This window comes from Neofelis nebulosa, chromosome 8 (genome assembly GCF_028018385.1).
Source record: "Neofelis nebulosa isolate mNeoNeb1 chromosome 8, mNeoNeb1.pri, whole genome shotgun sequence".
In the NCBI taxonomy this organism is placed as follows: Eukaryota; Metazoa; Chordata; class Mammalia; order Carnivora; family Felidae; genus Neofelis; species Neofelis nebulosa.
The window spans coordinates 48,233,176-48,247,220 of record NC_080789.1 but is presented as its reverse complement, the minus strand read 5'-3'; the positions used below and the strand labels follow the sequence as shown (position 1 = coordinate 48,247,220).

The 14,045-nt window shown below is 35.5% G+C and overlaps 1 protein-coding gene across 5 annotated transcripts in view; it reads left to right on the top strand.

The window, feature by feature from the left end:
• The window catches only part of CPSF6 (cleavage and polyadenylation specific factor 6), a 33,710-nt gene that overhangs the window by 6,964 nt on the left and 12,701 nt on the right, over positions 1-14,045 (top strand). For 3 of the 5 annotated variants that reach the window (XM_058742053.1, XM_058742052.1, XM_058742057.1), the window contains exons 2-9: positions 1,244-1,453; positions 3,555-3,658; positions 6,802-6,947; positions 7,856-8,029; positions 8,160-8,270; positions 8,716-9,220; positions 11,460-11,575; positions 12,084-12,237. In XM_058742053.1, coding sequence (XP_058598036.1) covers positions 1,244-1,453; positions 3,555-3,658; positions 6,802-6,947; positions 7,856-8,029; positions 8,160-8,270; positions 8,716-9,220; positions 11,460-11,575; positions 12,084-12,237 — 1,520 coding nt within the window. The remainder of the gene's footprint in view (positions 1-1,243; positions 1,454-3,554; positions 3,659-6,801; positions 6,948-7,855; positions 8,030-8,159; positions 8,271-8,715; positions 9,221-11,459; positions 11,576-12,083; positions 12,238-14,045) is intronic. The other 2 variants (XM_058742055.1, XM_058742054.1) reach the window with 1 other exon arrangement.

The following is a 14,045-nucleotide window of genomic DNA, read 5'->3' as shown; positions in this document are numbered from 1 at the left end:
ATTCTCTATTCTTGTAATAGTCCTTAAAACTATTAGAACTATTAGCTTCTCATTATGTGCTGTTTATATAACATTTCATCCTTAATAAGTTATATTAATGAGAGCATATAGCTTATGTAGCTTATATCTGAACTCAAGTTTGTTGTTTTATAATTGTAATTGCTTCTCTTTTTATTATCTCAAATATTCTACCTCATAAGAAAGATAAAATAGTTCACATTGATTTAGATACTTAGTGATGGAAAGGAAGGAAGATAATAGTTTTTCTTCGGATTCTGGCTAGTCAAGCCTGTGGCCTTTACTAAAGGCAATTTAAGTGGCGATGAGTGTTCTGCCAATGTCTGCATTTCATTTTTCTTGTACTTACTTAGGGTAGAACCTGCCTTTTTCCTTTTCTGCTATTTACATATGTTTTTTTTTTTTTTTTTGTTCCTTTTTTTTCTTACCATTTAGGCTTGTAAGGGGCATTCTGTTGGTGACACTCAATGGCAGAGCTTTACTAGATCCTTGTTCATATCACTTTTCTCTTGCTAATTGACTAGATATCTTTTGCTAAATTGACTGCAGATCTAAGAAGTCTAGTAAGCATTAACTCTTTATTGACTGAGAATAATGGAACTATCACTAGATACTAATTTGAGTAGTCTTACTCATTTTATTTATAGTTTCTCTTTTCCTGTTGATTTGTTATGATTTTGGAATAATTTAGGTACCCACATTTCTTCATCTCTTCCTGTTGGCTTAGCTCAGTGTGCTTTTTTCTAAAACAAACATCTTTCACAGAGTTGAAAAACAAGATTCTGAGTATCATAGAAAATAATAGTTGTATTTTTCTGCAGTTAAAGATTTATAATGGATTTAAGTTTGTTTGTGATATTTTTGTATTGTTTTTTAAAGTCCATCTATTTGCATTTATGTATTGTTATTTCTACTTTCAGAATATTGTACTTCCAAGAAAAGTTTTATATTGTTACTGTATTTTGTCTACGTATTCTTTTCCCTGAGGAACGTTATTTCCTGTATTATAACATATATCAGTGGGAAAATAGCATTTATTGTGTAAAAATTCACTTTAGAGGCACCATTCAAGATTACATCTATGGCCTAAAGATTTGTACAGAGATCTTTGGGGCTTTATTTTCTACTGGATTTTTAAAACAAAATAGTTGAATGAATTTGTATTCTTATTATTTAGTGGTAGTCTGACTGTTGTATAATCTAGGGCATTATTTCTGTGTCTCAGGAAGCTGAATATGGTGGGCATGATCAGATAGATTTGTATGATGATGTCATCTCTCCATCTGCAAATAATGGAGATGCCCCAGAAGACCGTGATTACATGGATACTCTCCCACCAACTGTTGGTGATGATGTGGGTAAAGGAGCAGCACCAAATGTTGTCTATACGTATACTGGAAAGAGAATTGCATTGTATATTGGAAATCTGACATGGGTAAGTAAACTTAATGTATGAATTAAATTTATTGGTAGTTGGTTTTGAATTGTTCACGTAGTTAATCTGTTCCATTTTTATAAAATAAAAATTTGTAGGGGAGCGTGGGTGATGGCATTGAGGAGGGCACCTGTTGGGATGAGCACTGGGTGTTGTATGGAAACCAATTTGACAATAAATTTCATAGTATTTTAAAAAATACTAATAGATAAAATAAAATAAAATAAATTGTTGATTTGTTGCTCTATATACTTGTTTATGCAGTGAGGAGGGAAATACAAATATGTTTAGAACGTTATAAATTTTGTGGGTTTTTTGGTGTTTGTTTTTTTTATTAAAAAATTTTTTTAATATTTATTTTTTGAGGGAGAGAGTAGGAGCGGGGTAGAGGGAGAGAAGGGGACAGAGGATCTGAAGCAGGCTCTGTGCTGACAGCAGAGAACCTGATGCAGGGCTCAAACTCATAAACTATGAGATCATGATCTGGGCCAAAGGCAGATTCTTATCTGACTGAGCCACCCGGGGGTCCCTATTTTTTTTTTTTTTTTTTTTTAATATTTATTTATTTTTAGGAGAATGCAGGCCGGGGTGGGGCACAGAGAGAGGGACAGAGGATCTGAAGTGGGCTCTGCACTTAGAATCTGACAGCAGTGAGCCTGATGTGGGGCTCAAACTCACAAACCACGAGATCGTGACCTGAGCCGAAGTGATGCCCAACTGACTAAGCCACCCAGGTGCCCCTAGAACATTATAAATTTTAGATCTAGTTTTGAATTTTGTGGTCATTCAACTTGTTTTGGTAGAGATTCCAGTTAAATATAGTTCAGTTGTCTTGAGTTTAAATGTAATATTCTATTACTACTATACTTACAGTATCCTAGTTTTAGAAAGAAGAATACTCACATAAGGTCTGAAACCAGGATTCAGAACTGTAGGGAAAAGCACAGTACGACCCTGGTTTTTAAAAGCTTTCATTATTAGGGTCTCCTGGTTGGCTCAGTTGGAAGAGCGTGCGACTCTTGATTTTGGGGTTGTGAGTTTGAGCCCCATGTTGAGTGGAGAGATTACTTTAAAAAAAAAGTTTTCAGCATCTAATTTATATTTCAGGCTTGTTGAGTTTCTTTCCTGCTTTTAATGTTTATTTATTTTTGAGAGAGAGCGTGCGTGTGTGCGTGAGCAGGGGAGGGGCAGAGAAAGAGGGAGACAGAGAATCTGAAAACAGGCTCCAGCCTCTGAGCTGTCAGCACAGAGCCCAACATGGGACTCATACTTGGGAATGGTGAGATCATGACCTGAACCAGCCAGGCTCCCCTCATCTCTCTTAGAAACATTTACTGCATAATTTGAAAGTTCAAAAATCGTCTATAAATTAACATTTGTCACCCTTCTTAAGTAGCATTTTATTTTTAAATGTTCACATTTTTAAAAAACAAACCCATCTCCATAATCATTCAGTCTGAGCAATTTTATAATATTGGAGGCTGTAGCAGTGTAGTTGTGAGGAGTGTGATTGCTAAATAAAACTGAATCTTAGCTCCTCCATTTATTACTTTTGTGATCTTAGACAAGCCTTTTAACTTTTGCACCATGTGTGAAATGGGAATACTAACAGGACTTAATATAGGGTTGTTTTAAGAGTTAAATATCTGATATAAAGTACATGATAGGTACTCAATACATGTGCCCTTTTTTTTTTTTTTTTTTTTTTTTAAATCTTATACTCAAACATAAGGTGGACTTTGTTTCCCAAAGTAATTTTCCTTTAGGGAGAGAAGTGATAAGTGAGATTGGTTTTATTAAAAATGTAATGTCATAGCAGTTTGAAGTTGGGAGAGACCAGAAATTCTTTAAAAGTAAAAAAAGTCTTTTTTATCTCTAAGGATATATACCTTCTAATTTCTGAAACTTATCAAAGGATGAAGTTAATGTCCTCAGGTGCTTTTGTGTCATTTAAAAATTGGAGACCAACTGGCAAAATTGCACTTAGATTTGCACTGTTAATGGTCTTTTGTTTGTTCTGAGTTTACCCTTAAAAACTAAATTGAAACAATAAACATCTTGGTTATATTTCGATGGTTAATGAGGGGGAAATATCTTGCAGTGGACAACAGATGAAGACTTAACTGAAGCAGTTCATTCTTTGGGAGTAAATGATATTTTGGAGATAAAATTTTTTGAAAACCGGGCAAATGGCCAGTCAAAAGGGTAAGAATCTTGTTTTCATTTTTTTTCCTAATACGTTAGAAACTAGAGATTGTAATTTTGGTAGTAGCTATTCTTAATGTTAACCATTCACACGCTTTATTATCCACATTGGCAGAGGGTTCTTGGGCAGAGATATGTACTGATTTTACTTACCTTGTGATCTAGGTCACTAAAACTAGTGAAACTGGAAGTGTGGACAGATTAGGTCTATTTAATTTTCCTGAGTTTTCTCTGTGGTTGAAACGATTTTTGAAATGACGGTTTGAAGAAGCATTATTATCCTGTGATTAAGGGATGGAGAAAGATGGGCAACTGGAAAATAATGTAACGTAAATGTTTTGCTCAATTTTTTAAACTATTAAATTATATGAATGAGATAGGATCATTATAGGAATATTATAAAAAACAGATACCCAGAAGTAGGAAAATAAAAAGCTACAAGCTCACCATCCATAGATAATCACTCTTAACATTTTAGTGAATATACTTGCAGGTTTTTTTTCCTTGTGCTTATATTTTTAGTGGAAAAAGAAGGAACAGGATTACAATTCACAGGTTTTAGAACATGTTTGGTAAAATGAGTTAAACGTACTTATCCATAAATGCACATCCTCTCTAATGTCTTAATTCTTTCCATCATACCTTGTGTGTTACAGTAATTATTTTACCTGGCCCAAGCCATTATTATCTCTTACTCGAACTTTTGTAATAGCCTCCTACCTGTGTTCTTGCTTTCACCCCAAATCCCCTATGGCTTATGCTATTAAAAAATGTAAATATTGGAAAAAAGTGCCATCAATATTTGCCTTTTCAGATCTTCTAATGGCTCTCTATCACTAAGAGTAAAAGCCAGAATCTTAACTGTGGCCCTGTAAGGTACTATATGATCTGTTTCCCCACCACCTGCCTGACCTTATTCCTACCACTGTTCACCTTCCTTATGCTGTTTCAGCAATGTTTGTCTGTGCTGTTCCTCAAAAACACTCCTGCTTAGGAGTTTTACACCAGTTGTTTCTTATTTTTGGTTTGTTATATCCCCCAAATATCCACATGGATCTCTTTCTTTCTTTTTTTTTTAATATGTTTGTTTACTTATTTTGAGAAAGAATCCAAAGCAGGCTCCACACTCAGTGCAGAGCCCGACGCAGGACTCAGTCTCAAGACCATGAGATCATGACCTGAACTGAAATCAAGGTCAGATGCTTAACCAACTGAGCCACCCAGGCACCCCTCTTTCACTTCATTAAGGACTCTCCTGAAAGAATTCCCTTCCCTCATCACCCTATGCAAAATGTTAGCTTCTGCTCATATCACTATAGGGTAGGAGCAGATAAAATAGAAATTTTATCCCCAGTTTATTTCCTTTCTTTATTTTTCTTTATTATAGTATATTTTACTTATTTGTCTTGTCTCCAATTAGATTGTAAGCTCCACAAGAGGAAGGATTTTGTTTTGTTCACTCTTGTATCCCTAGCCCTGGATTGTGCCTGGCATGTAGGAGTTGGTGCTCAATACATATTTGTTAAATTAATAAATTCATTAAATTGTAAAAATATCCAATCTGATGATTTTTAGTATATTTAGTTATCACTAATTCCAGAACATTTCATGACCCTCAGAAGAAATCCCATACCCATTAACAATTTGTCTCTATGAGTTTGCTTATTCTGAATATTTTCTATAAATAGAATAATATAATATGTGGTCCTTTGTGACTTCTTTCACTTAGCATAATGTTTTCAAGATTCAGCCATGTCTCAGCATGTATCAGTACTTAATTCTTTTTATGGCTAAATACTATTCCATTATATGGTTATATCACATTTTTATTCCATCCATCATCTGATGGGCATTGAGGTTGTTTCCATGTTTGCTTTTGTGAATAATGCCCCGTGAATATTCTTGTACCAGTTTTATATGAACATATGTATTCCAATTCTGGTAGGTGTATATATATACCAGTAGTGGAATTATTGGATTATATGTTAACTGTATATATATATTATATATACGTATATATGTATTATATAAGTATGTATGTAAGTATATATATAAATACACATAAATATATATATATCTTTAATTTTTTTAATGTTTATTTTATTTTTGAGAGAGACAGAACATGAGCAGGGGAGGGGCAGAGAGAGAGAGAGGGAGACACAGAATCTGAAGCAGGCTCCAAGCTGTCAGCACAGAGCCAGACACGGGGCTCGAACTCACGAACTGTGAGATTGTGACCTGAGCCAAAGTCGACGCTTAACCAACTAAGCCACCCAGGCACCCCTATGTTAAGTCTATATTTAGCCTTTGAAGGAATTGTCAGATTATTTGTCAAAGTGACCGTACCATTTTATATTCCCGTCAGTAATGTATGAAATTTTCAGTTTCTCTACATCTTCAACAGCACTGTTTATCTTATTGATTATAGCCATCCTAGTGGGTATGAAATGGCATCTCATTGTGGTTTTTGACTGACATTACCCTTCTGGTCAGTGATGTTGAGCATGTTTGCACAGTGGCATTATTCATAATAACCAAGAAATGGAAACAACCCAAATGTCCATCAACTAATGAATGGATTTTTTTAAATGTGTTGTATCCATATCGTGAAATATTATTCAACCATAAAAAGACATTGAGTAATGATGCATACTACAACATGCATAAATTTTAAAGCCATTATGTTAAGTGAAAGAAGCTATTCATAAAGGACCACATATTGTATAATTTCATGTATATGAAATGTTCAAAATCGGTAAATTCATAGAGATAAAAGTGAATTAGTGCTTTCCTAAAGTTGGGGGTTGGGAGGAAATGGAGTCACAGCTAATGAGTATGCGCTTTCATTTTGAGATGATGAAAACGCTCTAAAATTGTGGTGATCTAATTTTGTGATTAGATCTAATTTGTGGTGATCTAATTGTGTGATTCAGAGTTCTAAAACTCTGAATATACACTTATTGTACACTTTAATTGAGTGAATTGTATGGTAGGTTGTTATTTTGAAAAAGCTATATATAGTTTTACCTTAAAAAAAATTTTCATTTTTCTTAAAGGTAAATTCATACTATTTCCTTTTTAATAACAGTAGCTTTGTTAATCCCTCCTCACTTTCTGTCTTTGCCCCTTTAAACATCTTTTAGGTTTGCCCTTGTTGGTGTTGGATCTGAAGCATCCTCAAAAAAGTTAATGGATCTGTTGCCTAAAAGAGAACTTCATGGTCAGAATCCTGTTGTAACTCCATGCAATAAACAGTTCCTGAGTCAATTTGAAATGCAGTCCAGGAAAAGTAAGCAATCCCTCAGAGGCCTTTATTAAAAGATGTGCATTTTTAGCCAATGTTGCTAGCATTTGTTAGATGTTACACTAGAGAAGTCATTTTAATGTTTAGTTCATTGGAGAATCCATTTTAGAAAGTTTATCCCTTAAATTTGATTTGATTACTGGTTTATGGCTATGGTCCTATATACTGGAAACTTATTCCCATTTTTCTCTAGATGTCACAGACCCAATATTATACAACAGTGTGCAAGTTCTATAGCTCTGCCAGTCTTGTCCTGTCATTCCCATCCTAGAGAAAGGAAGAAACTACATTCTAATCTTTAGATTGAAGGGAAGTTATGTGGATGTGTGTTACGGTGGGGGAGAAACCACTGGTAACCAGAAAATATTCATTGATTTTCTGCTTGGCACCAAGATCTTTCACCACTTGGTAAAGTGAATATAGAAAAGATTGGCCATTAACAACACTTAGAAATGCTCTCACTTAAAGAGATAAGGTGGATAATCGTGTAATTAACAAATTCAAGTGGCTGTTTTTCTTTTAATGTTTTAGCAGTTAAGACTTAACTGAAGAATATGATACGAAATTTAAATAATCTGTGCTTACTGAAATTCAGATTTCTGTTGGAGAATTTTAGTCTTGGCTGCTGCTGAGTTTTGGTATTTTGAAAGTAACTCATATTTACCCACTGGAAATACATTTAACTCTGGATATTTTGAGACTTCAAAAGAACTTAAATAGATGTGAATGTTTCCATCCAGTACTTCTCATGTAGTTTGGACAGGCCCAAGACATCTGCAAGTTAGTATATAGCATATGTGAACTTTGAAGTAGAGTTATTTCTAAATAACAGTGGTTACATTTCAGAGGACTATTTTAATAAATGCTATTTATGAGTATTTGGATATTTACAGCTACACAATCAGGACAAATGTCTGGGGAAGGTAAAGCTGGTCCTCCAGGAGGCAGTTCACGTGCAGCATTTCCACAAGGTGGTAGAGGACGGGGCCGTTTTCCAGGGGCTGTTCCCGGTGGGGACAGATTTCCTGGACCAACAGGACCAGGAGGGCCACCCCCACCTTTTCCAGGTAAAATTTTTCTTAAATTACCATGGATAAAATGTGTCTACCTTAATACCTCTTTTCCTTTTCTCTCTTTTTCAAGTAATGCATTATTAATGTGACTTACTCTCCTTGTTATGCTATTTTTGGAATCCAGGAAATTTGATCAAGCATCTTGTTAAAGGAACTCGGCCTTTGTTCCTGGAAACTAGGATTCCATGGCATATGGGGCACAGCATAGAGGAAATACCCATTTTTGGCCTAAAAGGTCTTTATTTTTCTCCAAACTTGCTTGACTTATATATAGAATATTTACATCCGTCTTATTTTCTTACCTCTTAAAAAATCCTTTCAAGACCATTTTTCCTTGTTTCACTTTCTAGCTTGGCATCAGAGTAGAATATAAGGTGGGTGATTTCACTGTAAGAAGTGTGTGTACACTGAAAGATGGAAACTATCTCTAAGCATTGTAATGTTTATTAACGTTTTTTGTTTCAATAATTTTTCTTAAGCATAAATTGAGCTGGTTAAAATTGTAAAGATGTACTTCACTTTCATAGTTGTTAGTGTAGCATTTACCATATGGGTTTCATTTAAAGAGAAAGAATCTTGGTCTATGAGTTGTGTTTTAAAAGTATAATCTTGGCATTAAGGTTAAAATACCTTATTGAAGTGGTTTTTTTCTCTCTCCTTCTCTCTCCTCTATTCTATAGCTGGACAGACTCCACCACGTCCACCCTTAGGTCCTCCAGGCCCACCTGGTCCACCAGGTCCTCCACCTCCTGGTCAGGTTCTGCCTCCTCCTCTAGCTGGGCCTCCTAATCGAGGAGATCGCCCACCACCACCAGTTCTTTTTCCTGGACAACCTTTTGGGCAGCCTCCATTGGGTCCGCTTCCTCCTGGCCCTCCACCTCCAGTTCCGGGCTACGGCCCCCCTCCTGGTCCACCACCTCCACAACAGGGACCACCTCCACCTCCAGGCCCCTTTCCACCTCGCCCACCTGGCCCTCTTGGGCCACCCCTTACACTTGCTCCTCCTCCGCATCTTCCTGGACCACCTCCAGGTGCCCCACCACCAGCTCCACATGTGAACCCGGCTTTCTTTCCTCCACCGACTAACAGCGGCATGCCTACATCAGATAGCCGGGGTCCACCACCAACAGATCCATATGGCCGCCCTCCACCGTATGATAGGGGTGACTATGGGCCTCCTGGCAGGTAAGTCAGTATGTATCTATGACAGTAGACTTGGTGTGTTATTTGATCGGTAAAAAATACTCTACGTTTCATCGCCGAGGTTTGTTTTTGTTTTTGTTTTTTAATTATGGGCTTTTCCCCAGATATTTAATTTTCTGTATTGTTTGCTCTTCTTAGAAGAGGCAGTATCATATGATGAAAACATACTAAACAGCGTTGGGAATAATCCCCTTCCACCACTTACATAGATGTGTGATTTAGAGCAAGTCACTAATTCATGGAGATTCCTTTCCATTATTTCTTAAGTTAAAAGAGGTTAATAAAGATAATAATAAAGATAATTTAAGTGAGCAAATGGGATCCTCAAGCTACTTTTAAGATTTTAAAGTGAATCTCATTTACCTTTGATGATACTACTCAGAGCACTAAAGTTTCCTTCTTCGTTTTAGGAATTCGATCAGTTTGTTGGATAGGTACTATTGATTATCTCGTTGCTGATCTGGAGTCCCGACTATCAAATTACTAACTTTTAATTGAAATGGAAACATTAAATGATACACAAGTATATTTGGGTAGACAAACACTTGTAAAACACAGTTGTGGAAATTAAAGTAATTAATGGTGATCCTTGGAGAAGAGCTAGGTGAAAACCATTCTTTCTTTTTCTTTTTTTTTTTTTTTTTTTTTGAAACCATTATTGAAGTAAATGATCTCTTAGCCCCCTTCCAAAGTAATTTAAAAACTATCCATACTCAAAACATAATTTAGAGAGCTATATTTATAATCTCTAAGAGCCATTTGAATTTGCCCTCTTTAATTACTTCTGAGTTTGTCATTTGATTTTATATTTTTTAACTATCACTGTTAAACTACTTTGTACTTTATTTTGTCTGAAAATATCCTGAAGGAATGGATTTGAGAATCTGCCTAATTCCATGCAGTTGCACAGGCACATGGCAATAAATTTGATGTTGTAAACAAAGCACATTAACCATTATCTGTTCATAGAGGTTGCATCTTTATGACTGCCAAAAATGGCTCTGTTTTCTTTAGAAAATAACTACTGGGCTAGTATAACTTCTTCTGTTCACTTTAATTCCAGTTAGTGACTTCATATTAAGTGTTCACCTTTAGAGGACAGGCATGGGTTAGGTGACTTGGTTTGACTATAAAATTTGAGTTTCGTATCTTTTTCCTAACATAATAGAATTTTGATAGTATTGGGTTTTCAAGAATTGGAGAGTGATGGTTATTTATGACTAATTTTTTATTGAAAATTGGAGAAAACTCTTACATGGGATTTCTTTTTTTAAGAGGGATAGAATGGGCACAAGTCACAACATTTAGTTGAAATTATACATGGATTTTGAACAACTTATAATTTGGTCAGGATGTCTATAAAGTTTTGGGAATGAGAGTAATACCTTAAAAGCATGTAAAAAGTTAGATTAGCTGTTTCCTCATTGCATTGGAATGAACTGCTGCTGCTTCCCTCAACTCAGTGTCCTATCTTGTAACTAGTAACTAAGATGGAAGAACGCTTACCTTTTCCTGTACTGTACATGTACAGTTTTTTTTTTTTTTGAAGTATAGTCGACATGTAAGTACATGTACAGTTTTCAAAGTTGTCCAGCAGCTTTAGAAAGTTTTGGCATTTAATTCACTTTTTTCCAACAAATGTTTACACTTACTATCTTTTATTTGCCAGATACTCTTCTGGGGATTCAGTGGCAAACAAGATGATCTAAGATCTTGTCCCCGCCTGAAGTTCTTTTAATTAATCAGACATTTGTTATCCTTCTATTGTGAGTTGGGCCCTGTGCCTAGAGGATCCAAACAGAAATGTAACCAAATTCCTTGATTGTGTAGGGCTGTAGTTTTTGCTGTCAACATTTAAATGTATGTATATATAAATAAAAGAGCTAATAATGTGTAACTACCTTATGTTATAACATTCAGGACCGTTTATTATGTATGTTTTTGTATGACTGAAAAATATTATAGATCTATAAATACATTATCCCTGATCTCCAGAAAGACAGGGTTTCCAAGCTGCTACTTTATTTCAGCTGAAAGGTAGTGTTGTAGAATTTTGCTTAGACTTGCTCCCTTTGTAAGGTAAATAGCATGCTTCAGTCTGGAAAAGTAACTACTAGCTCTAAGACACTTGTCACAAGCAACTAGTATGAATTGTTTTATACTGTTAAAACTAACTGAAAAATGTGTTGAGTGCAACTTAAGGTTCATTTTTATTTTAAAGGGAAATGGATACTGCAAGAACGCCATTGAGTGAAGCTGAGTTTGAAGAAATCATGAATAGAAATAGGGCAATCTCAAGCAGTGCTATTTCAAGAGCTGTGTCTGATGCCAGTGCTGGTTTGTATATTTCTTCCTATATTAATATTTCTTATGTATGTTACTAGGAATGACCTAAAACTATGTGCAATCTTGAGGACTGGTAATTTATATTTAGTATTTATGTTCGTATTTCCAAATCATTACCTGTATTTATTTAAAAGAAATTGAGGGAAGTGATATGTCACAGTGCAGTGAATAAACCCATAATTTTAAATTCTTATATATGGATTTAAATTTTAGTCCTGACATGTAATGTGTTGGGGACCTTAAGGCAACTGATTCTCATATTTACAAATTAATAACCTGTGCTTCACATGTCTGTAATAATAAACAAACTGTGCTAATTTTACTAACATAAAAGCTTTTTACAAATGGTGAAGCCCTTAAAAAAGAAATGAAGAGGTCTTCTGTAGTTACTTTAGTGTTCTTCTTTTATAAAATGCTTTATCACTTTTATCCCAAATGATTTGGGGGTATTTTGGAAACAAAATTTATTTCATTTCAACCCCTCTCCTTTGCCTCATAGGTGATTATGGGAGTGCTATTGAGACATTGGTAACTGCAATTTCTTTAATTAAACAATCCAAAGTATCTGCTGATGATCGCTGCAAAGTTCTTATTAGCTCTTTGCAAGATTGCCTTCATGGAATTGAATCCAAGTCTTATGGTTCTGGATCAAGGTAAAACTTTCCTGCGTCATGTCTATTTAAAACTATTATGTTACAAATAGAAAAAATACCGTGTTTGAAACTTTAAAATAGGACTTTGATTTTACTTATTACTGTTCGTATAGCAGCTAGAGTTAGATTTTCTTTTGTTTTGAATATTGAATCAAATGTCAGGTGTTTGCTTTTAAAACCCTTCAAAAGGGGCGTTGGGGTGGCTCAGTTGGTCATGTGTCCAACTTTAGCTCAGATCATGATCTCATGGTTCATGGGTTTGAACCCCAGTTCGGGCTATCTGCTGACAGCTCAGAGCCTGGAACCTGCTTTGGATTCTGTCTCCCTTTTCTCTCTCCCCTTCCCCAGCTTGTGTTTTGTTTCTCTCTCAAAAATAAATAAACATTAAAAAAAATAAAACCCTTCAAGAAGTTTTGGTTACTCTTAGAATAAGACTGTGAACATTCAGGCACTGTGTGATTCCTGCCTGTCTTCGAAGCCTCATTGTGTACTTTACTCCTTGCTCACTATTCTGTAGTCACAATGGTCTCCCTTCTCTTTTCCTTGATACATTAGCTCTTTACCACGTCACTGTTCTATACCGTTTTTTTTTTCCCCAAGTTTATTTATTTATTTATTTAGAGAGAGCATGCATGAGTGGGGGAGGGGCAGCGAGGGGGAGAGAGAATCCCAAGCAGGCCCTGCACTACCAGTGTTGAGCCAGGCTCAGGGTTCAAACCCACGAACTGTGAGATCATGACTTGAGCCAAAAATCAAGAGTCAGACACTTAACCCACTGAGCCACTCAGGCACCCCACACTTTCTATACTTGATATTCCTTCTGCTGGGAGCCCTTTTTCCTCACTCTTCACAAAGCTGACTTCTTATCCTTCATGCCTCAACTCAGTCTAACTTCCAGGAGAGATCTTCTCCAGGTTACTCTGTCATGTTGTTCTTTTTATTTCTTTTATAGTACTTACGGTAATCTATTTTTTATTGCACATTTCTCTTCTCTAGAACATATGTTGGAAAAGGGAAGGGCCTTACCTGTCCTGTTCACTACAGTATTTCTAATGACTAAACAGTGTTTGGTACAAGATGGGTGCTAAATAAATACTTCTTGAACAAGGAAGTTAATGAATGATCTGTTCGTATTTTTAATTAGGTAATTCCTTTTTTTAGCGGTGCAGCTAACCTTGAAATTTTGCATATATTTGAAAGGTAGATCTTTAATCGTGATGTAATATTCATAGGTCTGTCTTTAGTGTACTCCAGTGTTAGAGTCTTCATTAAGATAAGAGAAGGGGAAAAAAAAAAAAGATAAGGGAAGGGAGCTTGTCTTTGTCATGATACCCAACTTCTTAATTACTACCTTCATGACCCAGTGTAAGTAAGGATCTTTGTATCTGAACAAATGTGTCATAGCTAAAGTCCATATCTTACCTAGTCTTCTTTTTAATTTTTTAAGTCCTAAGTAAGAATTGCTTTCTTGATCAAGGAGCTTAGCATCTAATAATGTTTGCTAAGTCTAGCTGTCTATTACAAAAATACAAAATAGATGGTTCGACTTACAGGCAGTTGGATTTCCTTATTGTGAATTTCAGAACTTAGCAGAATTTCTAAAAGTATTTTAGGAAACATACTTTGATTAAATTACCTCGTTTTTATTCTGTTGTTTTTTTTTTCCGAAGGTAGCTCATAAAACGTTTCTTTTTAATAACAATGTGAATTATTTCCCAGTCTTTTCTAGTGGTCATAAGTACTAAGTTTTGAATTCTGTTTCCCACCATGCCTTCCAGCCGCCTCCACCCCTGAAGCAAACATATGTA